At 26.2% G+C, this 20145-nt stretch overlaps 2 protein-coding genes across 2 annotated transcripts in view; both read left to right on the top strand.

Annotated features, from left to right (window-relative positions):
* The first annotated feature begins 2602 nt into the window (after window positions 1–2602).
* On the top strand, window positions 2603–3893 carry LOC113557367 (THAP domain-containing protein 2-like). The gene is made up of 4 exons (XM_026962840.1): window positions 2603–2922; window positions 3018–3253; window positions 3352–3471; window positions 3542–3893. The coding sequence occupies exons 1-4, from the start codon at window positions 2849–2851 to the stop codon at window positions 3712–3714; spliced, it is 603 nt and encodes a 200-aa protein (XP_026818641.1). The 5' UTR covers window positions 2603–2848; the 3' UTR covers window positions 3715–3893.
* Window positions 3894–4974: 1081 nt separating this feature from the next.
* The window catches only part of LOC113558351, a 40585-nt gene continuing 25414 nt past the window's right edge, over window positions 4975–20145 (top strand). The window contains exon 1 of the mRNA XM_026963809.1: window positions 4975–5380. Coding sequence (XP_026819610.1) covers window positions 5057–5380 — 324 coding nt within the window. The 5' untranslated portion in view covers window positions 4975–5056. The remainder of the gene's footprint in view (window positions 5381–20145) is intronic.

Raw genomic sequence — 20145 nt, forward strand, 5'->3', positions numbered from 1 at the left:
GTATGAAAGTAATTAATGCTAAATAAGAAACATATTCTCTTTCTAGTGGTCAAGGTTTCAAGATACTAACATGAGAATTGAGTATTTTATAAGCAATTTAAAAAAATGAATTTGTAAAATACGCCAAATTTACCATATAAAAACATGTTTTATAGTTTTTATGAAGTATTGGCTTATATGTAATGTATGAAAGTAATTAATGCTAAATAAGAAACATATTCTCTTTCTAGTGGTCAAGGTTTCAAGACACTAACATGAGAATTGAGTATTTTATAAGCAATTTAAAAAAATGAATTTGTAAAATACGCCAAATTTACCATATAAAAACATGTTTTATAGTGTTTATGAAGTATTGGCTTATATGTAATGTATGAAAGTAATTAATGCTAAATAAGAAACATATTCTCTTTCTAGTGGTCAAGGTTTCAAGATACTAACATGAGAATTGAGTATTTTATAAGCAATTTAAAAAAATGAATTTGTAAAATACGCCAAATTTACCATATAAAAACATGTTTTATAGTTTTTATGAAGTATTGGCTTATATGTAATGTATGAAAGTAATTAATGCTAAATAAGAAACATATTCTCTTTCTAGTGGTCAAGGTTTCAAGATACTAACATGAGAATTGAGTATTTTATAAGCAATTTAAAAAAATGAATTTGTAAAATACGCCAAATTTACCATATAAAAACATGTTTTATAGTGTTTATGAAGTATTAGCATCAACAAAAATACATGGAAGTTAATAATGCTAAATAAGAATCATGTACTTAATTCATTGGTCTTGGTTTCATGATACTAATTTTTTGTTTCACTAGTATTAATTTGCTATCAATAAAATTCAATAACCATTACACACACATTGCATATATCCAATATTATTATCAATATCTTCTAGTTTATTTTCAAAATAAGATGTTGATACTTTCCCAAAGTGGTATGAATGCAAATTTCTGTCTAGGCAAGCCTTGGGTGAACTGCTGCACTGCAATCTGAAAAAAATGTAGTCAGTTAAATTTGTAAGATTGGTGGAGAATTAATTGAGAAATGAGTGTTTCGTAAGCAGTTTAAAATATGAATTTAAAACACGAGTCAAAATTGTCATTTAAAAGCATGTTGATAGTGTTTATGAAGTATCAGCATCAATGAAATACATGGAATTAATAATGCTTAATAAGAATCATTTACATAATTCATTGGTCTTGGTTTCATGATACTTACTTTTTGTTTCACTAATATTAAGTTGCTATCAATTACATACAGTTATTATTACACGTACCTTGCAAAAGACCATTATTGTTGTTATAAGTATCTTCTAGTTTATTTTCAAAATAAGATGTTGATATTTTCCAAAGTGGTATAAATGCAAATTCCTGTCTCAGTAAGCCTTGAGTGAACTGCTGCACTGCAATCTGAAAAAAATGTAGTCAGTTAAATATAAAAAATTAGTGGAGAATTAATTGAGAATTGAGTGTTTCATAAGCAGTTAAAAATATGAATTTATAACACGAGTCAAAATTGTCATTTAAAAGCATGTTGATAGTGTTCATGAAGTATCAGCATCAATGAAATACATGGAATTAATAATGCTTAATAAGAATCATTTACATAATTCATTGGTCTTGGTTTCATGATACTTACTTTTTGTTTCACTAATATTAAGTTGCTATCAATTACATACAGTTATTATTACACGTACCTTGCAAAAGACCATTATTGTTGTTATAAGTATCTTCTAGTTTATTTTCAAAATAAGATATTGATACTTTCCCAAAGTGGTATGAATGCAAATTCCTGTCTCAGCAAGCCTTGGGTGTACTGCTGCACTGCAATCTGAAAAAAATGTAGTCAGTTAAATATGTAAAATTAGTGGAGAATTAATTGAGAATTGAGTGTTTCATAAGCAGTTAAAAATATGAATTTATAACACGAGTCAAAATTATCATATAAAAGCATGTTTATAGTGTTTATGGAGTATCAGCATCAATGAAATACATGAAAGTTAATAATGCTAAAAAAGAATCATTTACTTAATCCAATTGTCACTACTACACACCATAAGGAGAACGAAAATAATTCTATAACAACTAGTGCGTGGAAAACACTGGATAATTTAGAAATTGAAACAATCAAAACAAAAACTAACAGACAACCTTCATCTTTAATACAAAATAATTGAAAACTATTTACAGTTGAAACTTAAACACTAGTACGAATGTAAATCTGTAAAAAGATACGAAATTTAAGCATAAACAGATGATAACAAATAATAATTATGATAAGCCATAAAAGATTGTACAAATTAACAGAATGTTTTGTACTTTTAAAAAAGAATACACTTGTACAATAACTGAAAAATACCCCATTTCCATATGAATTTGATGATAATTTTTCAATGATAAATTTAAATCATTTTCTTAATGCATTGGTCGAGGATCAGGACACTGACTTGTGTTAATTTCGGCCGTAAAATATGAACAATTCGTTGATAGTATAAATATTCTTTCGTAAATGTACAAGACATACAGTCAAAAGCCTAATAAATATGCCGCCCCACTCCGGAGAGCAGTGCAACGGTGAACGGCACATAACCAACCACAGATATGTATAATAAACTAGATTGCTAACTGATGATAATATGCGAAGTTATTATCCGCCATTTTAATCGAGGCCGATGTAGATTTTGCCTTATCAATTGTTGTTGTTGTCTGTTGACTTGTGTACTGTACTACTGTGAAAACTCAAAACTGAGTAGTTGACACTGTTGACAGTATTGTTGTGTTCTGTTTTTTGCAATAGGTATATTGTTTTGAGACTTAATATTTTTATGCTATTTTTCCAATTATGCCATATAAGTGCTGTGCTGATGGATGCAGTAGCAAGGACGGGGTTGTTGGTTCAACTACAAAATTATTTAGGTAACTAAATACTTTACAAAAAAGTTATCAAAAATAATTAGCTCTACTGAAATACACTTTTAATAATGTGTTTGATATTTTGTTTTTAATTATAGATTTCCAATCGATGAGTTAAGGAGACAAAAATGGGTGCACTCTATCCAAAGAGATAACTTCATTCCAACAAAATTTTCACGCTTATGCAGTCTCCATTTTAATAAAAGTGAATTTGTTGAAGCCCCCGAAAAACTTATATTAAAAAATACAGCTATACCATCCAATTTCGATTGTTCCAAAAAAGCAATAAAATGTTTAAGCAGCAACAAATTTGATCACAATTATAGTTCTTCAGGTAAAATTAAATTCTTCTTTACATTCAATGTTGTATTTGTACTACTTACCTATTACTACTACTTACCTATATTAAGTAAATTACATTTTTATCTACAGTTTCTTCTTCATCAAATATAATTAATATAATAACTACTTCTCCTAATTTACCTATTGATTCTGGTGTTGAAAATGCTGGGTGTAATTATGAAGTTGTCGATCTGACTTTTATTGGACCTAGTAAGTTAAATATGTTAACAATTTTAATTTATATACAATAATGCTTTGTCATGTATTAAATTTGTTGCAGATTCCAGCCAGTCACCTCATACCCCTACATATACACCAACACTTAAAAGAAAATTTAAAAAAAAATTGTTTGATACACCAAAAAAAGCCAACCTCAAAAAGCGAATTAAACTTTTACAACAAACGGTTAGAAGGCAGAACACAAAAATAAATTCACTTGAGGTATTTACGTAAATGCTAACTGAGAAAGATTGGCTTAGTCTTAGTACACACTTAATAAGTTATTATAATATGTGAAATGCCTCTAGTGATTAGTGATGACTGATTACCGGATGAGTGAAACTTAACTGTATATTTATATATTAATAAACTATATTGTAATTTTTATTAATAAAAATTATTCTTATCAGCAATTGATGTCTACTATTGGATCCTGTACTGATAGAGAAACTACTAATATAATTGAAAAAATTTTACTGAGGTTTTTTTAAAAGATATTATAAATAATGGTAATGTGGCTCCTACTGCAAGGCGATACAGCGAAGAAGTAAAAAAGTTTGCAACTACACTTTATTTTTATTCTCCAAAAGCATATAACTATGTTAGGTAGGTATATATCCTCAATAACTGAAACAATTATATATTTGAGTTACAGAAATTGTAATTTTGAAAAATAAATTGTAATTTAAAGGACTTCAATTTCTTTGCCTAATCCAAGTGCTATACGAAATTGGGTATCAAATATAAATGCTGAAACTGGTATTTTACAAGATGTCCTATTAGAAATAGGTAAATTTCCCAAAGAAGACAAATTTTGTTGTTTGATATTAGACTCCATGAGTATTAAAAAATCAGTTCAGTGGGATAAAGTTAGTCATATGTATGTATTATTAGAAAATATTATTCATAGTTGAATATATTATAACTAGATATAAATTTATAAATTAAAATTTTTTAAGGTTTGTTGGTTATTGTGACTATGGTAATAGTTTGACAGTTGAAGACTGTGAAAAAGAGTCAACGGAGGTTTTAGTTTTTATGTTGTCTAGCTTAAAACAAAAATGGAAATGGCCAATTGGGTATTGGTTTGTAGATAAAATTAAATCAAATGTACAAGCTCAATTAATTAGGATTGCTATTACCCAATGTGATAAATTTGGGATTAATGTTGTGGCAGTCACCTGTGATGGAGCATATGCTAATTCTTCAACTTTTAAAACTCTAGGATGTGATCTAGACCAACCTTTTGATTTTATCAAGTCTGATTTTTCGATAACTTCAACTAAAGCTAATGTTTATTTCACACCTGATGCATGCCATAATGTTAAATTAGCTAGGAAGGTTTTGCTGCATCCATAAAATCTACTATAGCTATAGCAAAGGATTTGTTAATAAATCAACATTTTAAATTTATTCTGACATACAAATTAAGCCAAGATGCAATAGAAATTTTTTTGGATTTATGAGAGGTCGATTGGGTCATAATAATAATCCTACCTGTTTGCAATTCAAACATGCTCTAAAAAGTACTTTATTGCACACTTCAATAAGACTTAGCTCAGGAAACTGTACACTGATGTCACCTCATGAAGATTCTCTTTTTTCAATCAAATGGAAATATAAAGCACCAGAACAAAATTTAGAAAATGAATTTGATATTTCATTGTTAGCAGAACAGTACAATAAATTAGATTTTAATAGCATCACTATTGAAAATATATTATATTACATAAGTGGATATATTGTTAAAAAACTAATCCCAACTTTGAAATGTGATGGTTGTATTGAAGCTATTACAGATCCATACATTGAAAATGATCACGTTTATCAAAATAATACCACACCAAAATATTTTACAATTATGAAAAACAGAGGCGGTTTGAAGTATGCTTCTTATGGGGTATACAAAATTGTTAAATTGACAGAAACATTATTTAAAACCATTATGGTGGATAAAAAACAAATGTTTATTAAAAATATGGATTTAAAAATTATGATAAATGTCCAAAACTCACTGGCGACAGACACCACGCTATTTCCAAAATGTGATGCTTGCTGGAATTCAACAGATTTATTGGCAAGACCTCACAAAATCGATATTATAAACAAAGTAACCAGAACCTATCTTAACGTGAGATTATATTCTTACAGTAAAATAATAACATCCTCGATTATGAAAACTGCTAGTAAACGACAGAAACTCAGTAAAACCATTTTATTTTATAACATGTAAAAATTGTTAACCTATCTGAATAAACTATGTTAAAAATTGTTATTGATATTTAGATACAAAATTTGTTTAAATAAGAAAAATAACGTGCAATAAAAATTGTTTTATAATTTAATTATTTATTTTTTTATCGGCTTCCTTATCAAACAAATCTAAGGCCGTGATAAAGCCCATAGGCCTCGAATTAAATGGCTGCTGTCTGCTTCAACTAAACACATTGATAGGATGCAGCAGTTAGCAATCTAGTTTATTATACATATCTGTGTAACCAACTAGATTCTTCCTGTGGTAGGTCAGCCGTCGACCATGGTATGGGGAACCTCCCGCCCTCTGTTGGTGTTAATATTGACTTAATGATTAATTCTTCTATAAACAGTTGAAAATGTGAATTTGTAATTTTGTCAAAATTATCATTTATATATAGTCTAAATAAAAGATTTTTATAGCATAGGTAAATAAGAAGAATAAAAATTACAAGCTAAAAGAGTTTACTAATCTTTTATTCATATATATAACAAATAACAATTGTTTCACAACTATTAATTTATTATCAATTATATTCAATAACCATTACACACACATTGCATAAATCCAATATTATTATCAGTATCTTCTAGTTTATTTCCAAATAAGATGTTGATACTTTCCCAAAGTGGTATGAATGCAAATTTCTGTCTCAGCAAGCCTTGGGTGAACTGCTGCACTGCAATCTGAAAAAAATGTAGTCAGTTAAATTTGTAAGATTGGTGGAGAATTAATTGAGAAATGAGTGTTTCATAAGCAGTTTAAAATATGAATTTAAAACACGAGTAAAAATTATCATTTAAAAGCATGTTTATAGTGTCTATGAAGTACCAGCATCAATGAAATACATGGAAGTTAATAAAGTTAAATAAAAATCATTTACTTAATTCAATGGTGTTGGTTTCATGTCAATTAATTGAGAATTGAGTGTTTCATAAGCAATTAACAAAATGAAATTGTAAAATACGCAAAATTTACCATATAAAAACATGTTTTATAGTGTTTATGAAGTATTGGCTTATATGTAATGTATGAAAGTAATTAATGCTAAATAAGAAACATATTCTCTTTCTAGTGGTCAAGGTTTCAAGATACTAACATGAGAATTGAGTATTTCATAAGCCATAAAAATTTGAATTTGTAATTTACGTTAAAAATATCATATAAAAACATGTTTTTTAGTGTTTATGAACTATTGGCTTATATGTAATGTATAAAAGTAATTAATGCTAAATAAGAAACATATTCTCTTTCTAGTGGTCAAGGTTTCAAGATACTAACATGAGAATTGAGTATTTTATAAGCAATTTAAAAAAATGAATTTGTAAAATACGCCAAATTTACCATATAAAAACATGTTTTATAGTGTTTATGAAGTATTGGCTTATATGTAATGTATGAAAGTAATTAATGCTAAATAAGAAACATATTCTCTTTCTAGTGGTCAAGGTTTCAAGATACTAACATGAGAATTGAGTATTTCATAAGCCATAAAAAATTTGAATTTGTAATTTACGTTAAAATTATCATATAAAAACATGTTTTATAGTGTTTATGAAGTATTGGCTTATATGTAATGTATGAAAGTAATTAATGCTAAATAAGAAACATATTCTCTTTCTAGTGGTCAAGGTTTCAAGATACTAACATGAGAATTGAGTATTTTATAAGCAATTTAAAAAAATGAATTTGAAAAATATGCCAAATTTACCATATAAAAACATGTTTTATAGTGTTTATGAAGTATTGGCTTATATGTAATGTATGAAAGTAATTAATGCTAATTAAGAAACATATTCTCTTTCTAGTGGTCAAGGTTTCAAGATACTAACATGAGAATTGAGTATTTCATAAGCCATGAAAGTAATTAATGCTAAATAAGAAACATATTCTCTTTCTAGTGGTCAAGGTTTCAAGATACTAACATGAGAATTGAGTATTTTATAAGCAATTTAAAAAAATGAATTTGTAAAATACGCCAAATTTACCATATAAAAACATGTTTTATAGTGTTTATGAAGTATTGGCTTATATGTAATGTATGAAAGTAATTAATGCTAAATAAGAAACATATTCTCTTTCTAGTGGTCAAGGTTTCAAGATACTAACATGAGAATTGAGTATTTCATAAGCCATAAAAAATTTGAATTTGTAATTTACGTTAAAATTATCATATAAAAACATGTTTTATAGTGTTTATGAAGTATTGGCTTATATGTAATGTATGAAAGTAATTAATGCTAAATAAGAAACATATTCTCTTTCTAGTGGTCAAGGTTTCAAGATACTAACATGAGAATTGAGTATTTTATAAGCAATTTAAAAAAATGAATTTGAAAAATATGCCAAATTTACCATATAAAAACATGTTTTATAGTGTTTATGAAGTATTGGCTTATATGTAATGTATGAAAGTAATTAATGCTAAATAAGAAACATATTCTCTTTCTAGTGGTCAAGGTTTCAAGATACTAACATGAGAATTGAGTATTTCATAAGCCATAAAAAATTTGAATTTGTAATTTACGTTAAAATTATCATATAAAAACATGTTTTATAGTGTTTATGAAGTATTGGCTTATATGTAATGTATGAAAGTAATTAATGCTAAATAAGAAACATATTCTCTTTCTAGTGGTCAAGGTTTCAAGATACTAACATGAGAATTGAGTGTTTCATAAGCAATTAAAAAAATGAATTTGTAAAATATGCCAAATTTACCATATAAAAACATGTTTTATAGTGTTTATGAAGTATTGGCTTATATGTAATGTATGAAAGTAATTAATGCTAAATAAGAAACATATTCTCTTTCTAGTGGTCAAGGTTTCAAGATACTAACATGAGAATTGAGTATTTCATAAGCCATAAAAAATTTGAATTTGTAATTTACGTTAAAATTATCATATAAAAACATGTTTTATAGTGTTTATGAAGTATTGGCTTATATGTAATGTATGAAAGTAATTAATGCTAAATAAGAAACATATTCTCTTTCTAGTGGTCAAGGTTTCAAGATACTAAAATGAGAATTGAGTGTTCATAAGCAATTAAAAAAATGAATTTGTAAAATATGCCAAATTTACCATATAAAAACATGTTTTATAGTGTTTATGAAGTATTGGCTTATATGTAATGTATGAAAGTAATTAATGCTAAATAAGAAACATATTCTCTTTCTAGTGGTCAAGGTTTCAAGATACTAACATGAGAATTGAGTATTTTATAAGCATTTAAAAAAATGAATTTGTAAAATACGCCAAATTTACCATATAAAAACATGTTTTATAGTGTTTATGAAGTATTAGCATCAACAAAAATACATGGAAGTTAATAATGCTAAATAAGAATCATGTACTTAATTCATTGGTCTTGGTTTCATGATACTAATTTTTTGTTTCACTAGTATTAATTTGCTATCAATTAAATTCAATAACCATTACACACACATTGCATATATCCAATATTATTATCAATATCTTCTAGTTTATTTTCAAAAAGATGTTGATACTTCCCAAAGTGGTATGAATGCAAATTTCTGTCTAGGCAAGCCTGGGGTGAACTGCTGCCTGCAAATCTGAAAAAAAATGTAGTCAGTTAAATTTGTAAGATTGGTTTCAGATTAATTGAGAAATGAGTGTTTCATAAGCATTTAAAATATGAATTAAAACACGAGTCAAAATTGTCATAAAAACATGTTTATAGTGTTTATGAAGTATCAGCATCAATGAATACATGGATTAATAATGCTAAATAAGAATCATTTACTTAATTCATTGGTCTTGGTTTCATGATACTAATTTTTTGTTTCACTAATATTAAGTTGCTATCAATTAAATACAATTATTATTACACGTACATTGCAAATACCATTATTTTTTATAATATCTTCTAGTTTATTTCAAAATAAGATGTTGATACTTTCCAAAGTGGTATGAATGCAAATTCCTGTCTCAGCAAGCCTTGGGTGAACTGCTGCACTGCAATCTGAAAAAAATGTAGTCAGTTAAATATGTAAAATTAGTGGAGAATTAATTGAGAATTGAGTGTTTCATAAGCAGTTAAAATATGAATTTATAACACGAGTCAAAATTGTCATTTAAAAGCATGTTGATAGTGTTCATGAAGTATCAGCATCAATGAAATACATGGAATTAATAATGCTTAATAAGAATCATTTACATAATTCATTGGTCTTGGTTTCATGATACTTACTTTTTGTTTCACTAATATTAAGTTGCTATCAATTACATACAGTTATTATTACACGTACCTTGCAAAAGACCATTATTGTTGTTATAAGTATCTTCTAGTTTATTTTCAAAATAAGATGTTGATACTTTCCCAAAGTGGTATGAATGCAAATTCCTGTCTCAGCAAGCCTTGGGTGTACTGCTGCACTGCAATCTGAAAAAAATGTAGTCAGTTAAATATGTAAAATTAGTGGAGAATTAATTGAGAATTGAGTGTTTCATAAGCAGTTAAAAATATGAATTTATAACACGAGTCAAAATTATCATATAAAAGCATGTTTATAGTGTTTATGAAGTATCAGCATCAATGAAATACATGAAAGTTAATAATGCTAAAAAAGAATCATTTACTTAATCCAATTGTCACTACTACACACCATAAGGAGAACGAAAATAATTCTATAACAACTAGTGCGTGGAAAACACTGGATAATTTAGAAATTGAAACAATCAAAACAAAACTAACAGACAACCTTCATCTTTAATACAAAATAATTGAAAACTATTTACAGTTGAAACTTAAACACTAGTACGAATGTAAATCTGTAAAAAGATACGAAATTTAAGCATAAACAGATGATAACAAATAATAATTATGATAAGCCATAAAAGATTGTACAAATTAACAGAATGTTTTGTACTTTTAAAAAAGAATACACTTGTACAATAACTGAAAAATACCCCATTTCCATATGAATTTGATGATAATTTTTCAATGATAAATTTAAATCATTTTCTTAATGCATTGGTCGAGGATCAGGACACTGACTTGTGTTAATTTCGGCCGTAAATATGAACAATTCGTTGATAGTATAAATATTCTTTCGTAAATGTACAAGACATACAGTCAAAAGCCTAATAAATATGCCGCCCCACTCCGGAGAGCAGTGCAACGGTGAACGGCACATAACCAACTAGATTCTTCCTGTGGTAGGTCAGCCGTCGACCATGGTATGGGGAACCTCCCGCCCTCTGTTGGTGTTAATATTGACTTAATGATTAATTCTTCTATAAACAGTTGAAAATGTGAATTTGTAATTTTTGTCAAAATTATCATTTATATATAGTCTAAATAAAAGATTTTTATAGCATAGGTAAATAAGAAGAATAAAAATTACAAGCTAAAAGTGTTTACTAAACTTTTATTCATATATATAACAAATAACAATTGTTTCACAACTATTAATTTATTATCAATTATATTCAATAACCATTACACACACATTGCATAAATCCAATATTATTATCAGTATCTTCTAGTTTATTTCCAAAATAAGATGTTGATACTTTCCCAAAGTGGTATGAATGCAAATTTCTGTCTCAGCAAGCCTTGGGTGAACTGCTGCACTGCAATCTGAAAAAAATGTAGTCAGTTAAATTTGTAAGATTGGTGAAGAATTAATTGAGAAATGAGTGTTTCATAAGCAGTTTAAAATATGAATTTAAAACACGAGTAAAAATTATCATTTAAAAGCATGTTTATAGTGTCTATGAAGTACCAGCATCAATGAAATACATGGAAATTAATAAAGTTAAATAAAAATCATTTACTTAATTCAATGGTGTTGGTTTCATGTCAATTAATTGAGAATTGAGTGTTTCATAAGCAATTAAAAAAATGAAATTGTAAATTACGCAAAATTTACCATATAAAAACATGTTTTATAGTGTTTATGAAGTATTGGCTTATATGTAATGTATGAAAGTAATTAATGCTAAATAAGAAACATATTCTCTTTCTAGTGGTCAAGGTTTCAAGATACTAACATGAGAATTGAGTATTTCATAAGCCATAAAAAATTTGAATTTGTAATTTACGTTAAAAATATCATATAAAACATGTTTTTAGTGTTTATGAACTATTGGCTTATATGTAATGTATGAAAGTAATTAATGCTAAATAAGAAACATATTCTCTTTCTAGTGGTCAAGGTTTCAAGATACTAACATGAGAATTGAGTATTTTATAAACAATTTAAAAAAATGAATTTGTAAAATACGCCAAATTTACCATATAAAAACATGTTTTATAGTGTTTATGAAGTATTGGCTTATATGTAATGTATGAAAGTAATTAATGCTAAATAAGAAACATATTCTCTTTCTAGTGGTCAAGGTTTCAAGATACTAACATGAGAATTGAGTATTTCATAAGCCATAAAAAATTTGAATTTGTAATTTACGTTAAAATTATCATATAAAAACATGTTTTATAGTGTTTATGAAGTATTGGCTTTATGTAATGTATGAAAGTAATTAATGCTAAATAAGAAACATATTCTCTTTCTAAGTGTCAAGGTTTCAAGATACTAACATGAGAATTGAGTATTTTATAAGCAATTTAAAAAATGAATTTGAAAAAATTAGCCAAATTTACCATATAAAAACATGTTTTATAGTGTTTATGAAGTATTGGCTATTATGTAATGTATGAAAGTAATTAATGCTAATTAAGAAACATATTCTCTTTCTAGTGGTCAAGGTTTTCAAGATACTAACATGAGAATTGAGTATTTCATAAGCCATAAAAAATTTGAATTTGTAATTTACGTTAAAATATCATATAAAAACATGTTTTTTAGTGTTTATGAAGTATTGGCTTATATGTAATGTATGAAAGTATTAATGCTAAATAAGAAACATATTCTCTTTCTAGTGGTCAAGGTTTCAAGATACTATGATGTTTTTATAGTGTTTATGAAGTATTGGCTTATATTAATGTATGAAAGTAATTAATGCTAAATAAGAAACATATTCTCTTTCTAGTGGTCAAGGTTTCAAGATACTAACATGAGAATTGAGTATTTCATAAGCCATAAAAAATGTGAATTTGTAATTTACGTTAAAAATATCATATAAAACATGTTTTTTAGTGTTTATGAAGTATTGGCTTATATGTAATGTATGAAAGTAATTAATGCTAAATAAGAAACATATTCTCTTTCTAGTGGTCACGGTTTCAAGATACTAACATGAGAATTGAGTATTTTATAAGCAATTTAAAAAATGATTTGAAAAATATGCCAATTTACCATATAAAAAACATGTTTATAGTTTTTATGAAGTATTGGCTTATATGTAATGTATGAAAGTAATTAATGCTAAATAAGAAACATATTCTCTTTCTAGTGGTCAAGGTTTCAAGATACTAACATGAGAATTGAGTATTTCATAAGCCATAAAAAATTTGAATTTGTAATTTACGTTAAAATTATCATATAAAAACATGTTTTATAGTGTTTATGAAGTATTGGCTTATATGTAATGTATGAAAGTAATTAATGCTAAATAAGAAACATATTCTCTTTCTAGTGGTCAAGGTTTCAAGATACTAACATGAGAATTGAGTGTTTCATAAGCAATTAAAAAATGAATTTGTAAAATATGCCAAATTTACCATATAAAAACATGTTTTATAGTGTTTATGAAGTATTGGCTTATATGTAATGTATGAAAGTAATTAATGCTAAATAAGAAACATATTCTCTTTCTAGTGGTCAAGGTTTCAAGATACTAACATGAGAATTGAGTATTTCATAAGCCATAAAAAATTTGAATTTGTAATTTACGTTAAAATTATCATATAAAAACATGTTTTATAGTGTTTATGAAGTATTGGCTTATATGTAATGTATGAAAGTAATTAATGCTAAATAAGAAACATATTCTCTTTCTAGTGGTCAAGGTTTCAAGATACTAAAATGAGAATTGAGTGTTTCATAAGCAATTAAAAAAATGAATTTGTAAAATATGCCAAATTTACCATATAAAAACATGTTTTATAGTGTTTATGAAGTATTGGCTTATATGTAATGTATGAAAGTAATTAATGCTAAATAAGAAACATATTCTCTTTCTAGTGGTCAAGGTTTCAAGATACTAACATGAGAATTGAGTATTTTATAAGCAATTTAAAAAAATGAATTTGTAAAATACGCCAAATTTACCATATAAAAACATGTTTTATAGTGTTTATGAAGTATTAGCATCAACAAAAATACATGGAAGTTAATAATGCTAAATAAGAATCATGTACTTAATTCATTGGTCTTGGTTTCATGATACTAATTTTTTGTTTCACTAGTATTAATTTGCTATCAATTAAATTCAATAACCATTACACACACATTGCATATATCCAATATTATTATCAATATCTTCTAGTTTATTTTCAAAATAAGATGTTGATACTTTCCCAAAGTGGTATGAATGCAAATTCCTGTCTCAGCAAGCCTTGGGTGTAACTGCTGCACTGCAATCTGAAAAAAATGTAGTCAGTTAAATATGTAAAATTAGTGGAGAATTAATTGAGAATTGAGTGTTTCATAAGCAGTTAAAAATATGAATTTATAACACGAGTCAAAATTGTCATTTAAAAGCATGTTGATAGTGTTCATGAAGTATCAGCATCAATGAAATACATGGAATTAATAATGCTTAATAAGAATCATTTACATAATTCATTGGTCTTGGTTTCATGATACTTACTTTTTGTTTCACTAATATTAAGTTGCTATCAATTACATACAGTTATTATTACACGTACCTTGCAAAAGACCATTATTGTTGTTATAAGTATCTTCTAGTTTATTTTCAAAATAAGATGTTGATACTTTCCCAAAGTGGTATGAATGCAAATTCCTGTCTCAGCAAGCCTTGGGTGTACTGCTGCACTGCAATCTGAAAAAAATGTAGTCAGGTTAAATATGTAAAATTAGTGGAGAATTAATTGAGAATTGAGTGTTTCATAAGCAGTTAAAAATATGAATTTATAACACGAGTCAAAATTATCATATAAAAGCATGTTTATAGTGTTTATGAAGTATCAGCATCAATGAAATACATGAAAGTTAATAATGCTAAAAAGAATCATTTACTTAATCCAATTGTCACTACTACACACCATAAGGAGAACGAAAATAATTCTATAACAACTAGTGCGTGGAAAACACTGGATAATTTAGAAATTGAAACAATCAAAACAAAAACTAACAGACAACCTTCATCTTTAATACAAAATAATTGAAAACTATTTACAGTTGAAACTTAAACACTAGTACGAATGTAAATCTGTAAAAAGATACGAATTTAAGCATAAACAGATGATAACAAATAATAATTATGATAAGCCATAAAAGATTGTACAAATTAACAGAATGTTTTGTACTTTTAAAAAGAATACACTTGTACAATAACTGAAAAATACCCCATTTCCATATGAATTTGATGATAATTTTTCAATGATAAATTTAAATCATTTTCTTAATGCATTGGTCGAGGATCAGGACACTGACTTGTGTTAATTTCGGCCGTAAAATATGAACAATTCGTTGATAGTATAAATATTCTTTCGTAAATGTACAAGACATACAGTCAAAAGCCTAATAAATATGCCGCCCCACTCCGGAGAGCAGTGCAACGGTGAACGGCACATAACCAACTAGATTCTTCCTGTGGTAGGTCAGCCGTCGACCATGGTATGGGGAACCTCCCGCCCTCTGTTGGTGTTAATATTGACTTAATGATTAATTCTTCTATAAACAGTTGAAAATGTGAATTTGTAATTTTTGTCAAAATTATCATTTATATATAGTCTAAATAAAAGATTTTTATAGCATAGGTAAATAAGAAGAATAAAAATTACAAGCTAAAGTAGTTTACTAATCTTTTTATTCATATATATAACAAATAACAATTGTTTCACAACTATTAATTTATTATCAATTATATTCAATAACCATTACACACACATTGCATAAATCCAATATTATTATCAGTATCTCTAGTTTATTTCCAAAATAAGATTTGATACTTTCCCAAAGTGGTATGAATGCAAATTTCTGTCTCAGCAAGCCTTGGGTGAACTGCTGCACTGCAATCTGAAAAAAAATGTAGTCAGTTAAATTTGTAAGATTGGTGGAGATTAATTGAGAAATGAGTGTTTCATAAGCAGTTTAAAATATGAATTAAAACACGAGTAAAAAATTATCATTTAAAGCATGTTTATAGTGTCTATGAAGTACCATCATCAATGAATACATGGAAGTTAATAAGTTAAATAAAAATCATTTACTTAATTCAATGGTGTTTGTTTCATGTCAATTAATTGAGAATTGAGTGTTTTCATAAGCAATTAAAAAATGAAATTGTAAAATACGCAAAATTTACCATATAAAAACATGTTTTATAGTGTTTATGAAGTATTGGCTTATATGTAATGTATGAAAGTAATTAATGCTAAATAAGAAACATATTCTCTTTCTATGGTCAAGTTTCAGATACTAACATGAGAATTGAGTATTTCATAAGCCCATAAAAAATTTGAATTTGTAATTTACGTTAAATATCATAAAACATGTTTTTTAGTGTTTATGAACTATTGGCTTATATGTAATGTATGAAAGTAATTAATGCTAAATAAGAAAACATATTCTCTTTCTAGTGGTCAAGGTTTCAAGATACTAACATGAGAATTGAGTATTTTATAATCAATTTAAAAAAATGAATTTGTAAAAATACGCCAAATTTACCATATAAAAACATGTTTTATAGTGTTTATGAGTATTGGCTTATATGTAATGGTATGAAAGTAATTAATGCTAAATAAGAAACATATTCTCTTTCTAGTGGTCAAGGTTTCAAGATACTAAACATGAGAATTGAGTATTTCATAAGCCATAAAAAATTTGAATTTGTAATTTACGTTAAAATTATCATATAAAAACATGTTTTTTAGTGTTTATGAAGTATTGGCTTTATAGTACTGTATGAAAGTAATTAATGCTAAATAAGAAACATATTCTCTTTCTAGTGGTCAAGGTTTCAAGATACTACCATGAGAATTGAGTATTTTATAAGCAATTTAAAAAAATGAATTTGAAAATATGCAAATTTACCATATAAAAACCTGTTTTATAGTGTTTATGAGTATTGGCTTATATGTAATGTATGAAAGTAATTAATGCTAATTAAGAAACATATTCTCTTTCTAGTGGTCAAGGTTCAAGATACTAACATGAGAATTGAGTATTTTATAGCCATTAAAAAATTGAATTTGTAATTACGTTCAAATTACCATATAAAAACATGTTTTTATAGTGTTTATGAAGTATTGACTTATATGTAATGTATGAAAGTAATTAATGCTAAATAAGAAACATATTCTCTTTCTAGTGGTCAAGGTTTCAAGATACTAACATGAGAATTGAGTATTTCATAAGCCATAAAAAATTTGAATTTGTAATTTACGTTAAAATATCATATAAAAACATGTTTTTTAGTGTTTATGAAGTATTGGCTTATATGTAATGTATGAAAGTAATTAATGCTAAATAAGAAACATATTCTCTTTCTAGTGGTCAAGGTTTCAAGATACTAACATGAGAATTGAGTATTTTATAAGCAATTTAAAAAATGAATTTGAAAAATACGCCAAATTTACCATATAAAAACATGTTTTATAGTGTTTATGAAGTATTGGCTTATATGTAATGTATGAAAGTAATTAATGCTAAATAAGAAACATATTCTCTTTCTAGTGGTCAAGGTTTCAAGATACTAACATGAGAATTGAGTATTTCATAAGCCATAAAAAATTTGAATTTGTAATTTACGTTAAAATTATCATATAAAAACATGTTTTATAGTGTTTATGAAGTATTGGCTTATATGTAATGTATGAAAGTAATTAATGCTAAATAAGAAACATATTCTCTTTCTAGTGGTCAAGGTTTCAAGATACTAACATGAGAATTGAGTATTTCATAAGCAATTAAAAAAATGAATTTGTAAAATATGCCAAATTTACCATATAAAAACATGTTTTATAGTGTTTATGAAGTATTGGCTTATATGTAATGTATGAAAGTAATTAATGCTAAATAAGAAACATATTCTCTTTCTAGTGGTCAAGGTTTCAAGATACTAACATGAGAATTGAGTATTTCATAAGCCATAAAAAATTTGAATTTGTAATTTACGTTAAAATTATCATATAAAAACATGTTTTATAGTGTTTATGAAGTATTGGCTTATATGTAATGTATGAAAGTAATTAATGCTAAATAAGAAACATATTCTCTTTCTAGTGGTCAAGGTTTCAAGATACTAACATGAGAATTGAGTATTTCATAAGCAATTAAAAAATGAATTTGTAAAATATGCCAAATTTACCATATAAAAACATGTTTTTTAGTGTTTATGAAGTATTGGCTTATATGTAATGTATGAAAGTAATTAATGCTAAATAAGAAACATATTCTCTTTCTAGTGGTCAAGGTTTCAAGATACTAACATGAGAATTGAGTATTTTATAAGCAATTTAAAAAAATGAATTTGTAAAATACGCCAAATTTACCATATAAAAACATGTTTTATAGTGTTTATGAAGTATTGGCTTATATGTAATGTATGAAAGTAATTAATGCTAAATAAGAAACATATTCTCTTTCTAGTGGTCAAGGTTTCAAGATACTAACATGAGAATTGAGTATTTCATAAGCCATAAAAAATTTGAATTTGTAATTTACGTTAAAATTATCATATAAAAACATGTTTTATAGTGTTTATGAAGTATTGGCTTATATGTAATGTATGAAAGTAATTAATGCTAAATAAGAAACATATTCTCTTTCTAGTGGTCAAGGTTTCAAGATACTAACATGAGAATTGAGTATTTTATAAGCAATTAAAAAAATGAATTTGAAAATTAGCCAAATTTACCATATAAAAACATGTTTTATAGTGTTTATGAAGTATTGGCTTATATGTAATGTATGAAAGTAATTAATGCTAAATAAGAAACATATTCTCTTTCTAGTGGTCAAGGTTTCAAGATACTAACATGAGAATTGAGTATTTCATAAGCCATAAAAAATTTGAATTTGTAATTTACGTTAAAAATATCATATAAAAACATGTTTTTTAGTGTTTATGAAGTATTGGCTTATATGTAATGTATGAAAGTAATTAATGCTAAATAAGAAACATATTCTCTTTCTAGTGGTCAAGGTTTCAAGATACTAACATGAGAATTGAGTATTTCATAAGCCATAAAAAATTGAATTTGTAATTTACGTTAAAAATATCATATAAAAACATGTTTTATAGTGTTTATGAAGTATTGGCTTATATGTAATGTATGAAAGTAATTAATGCTAAATAAGAAAACATATTCTCTTCTAGTGGTCAAGGTTTCAAGATAACTAACATGAGAATTGAGTATTTTATAAGCAATTTAAAAAAATGAATTTGAAAAATATGCCAAATTTACCATATAAAAACATGTTTTATAGTTTTTATGAAGTATTGGCTTATATGTAATGTATGAAGTAATTAATGCTAATATAAGAAACATATTCTCTTTCTAGTGGTCAGGTTTCAAGATACTAACATGAGAATTGAGTATTTCATAAGCCATAAAAATTTGAATTTGTAATTTACGTTAAAATATCATATAAAAACATGTTTTATAGTGTTTATGAAGTATTGGCTTATATGTAATGTATGAAAGTAATTAATGCTAAATAAGAAACATATTCTCTTTCTAGTGGTCAAGGTTTCAGATACTAACATGAGAATGGAGTGTTTCATAAGCAATTAAAAAAAATGAATTTGTAAAAATATGCCAAATTTACCATATAAAAACATGTTTTATAGTGTTTATGAAGTATTGGCTTATATGTAATGTATGAAAGTAATTAATGCTAAATAAGAAACATATTCTCTTTCTAGTGGTCAAGGTTTCAAGATACTAACATGAGAATTGAGTATTTCATAAGCCATAAAAAATTTGAATTTGTAATTTACGTTAAAATTATCATATAAAAACATGTTTTATAGTGTTTATGAAGTATTGGCTTATATGTAATGTATGAAAGTAATTAATGCTAAATAAGAAACATATTCTCTTTCTAGTGGTCAAGGTTTCAAGATACTAACATGAGAATTGAGTATTTCATAAGCAATTAAAAAAATGAATTTGTAAAATACGCCAAATTTACCATATAAAAACATGTTTTATAGTGTTTATGAAGTATTGGCTTATATGTAATGTATGAAAGTAATTAATGCTAAATAAGAAACATATTCTCTTTCTAGTGGTCAAGGTTTCAAGATACTAACATGAGAATTGAGTATTTTATAAGCAATTTAAAAAAA

Source organism: Rhopalosiphum maidis, chromosome 3, assembly GCF_003676215.2.
Source record: "Rhopalosiphum maidis isolate BTI-1 chromosome 3, ASM367621v3, whole genome shotgun sequence".
NCBI classification, from domain to species: Eukaryota; Metazoa; Arthropoda; class Insecta; order Hemiptera; family Aphididae; genus Rhopalosiphum; species Rhopalosiphum maidis.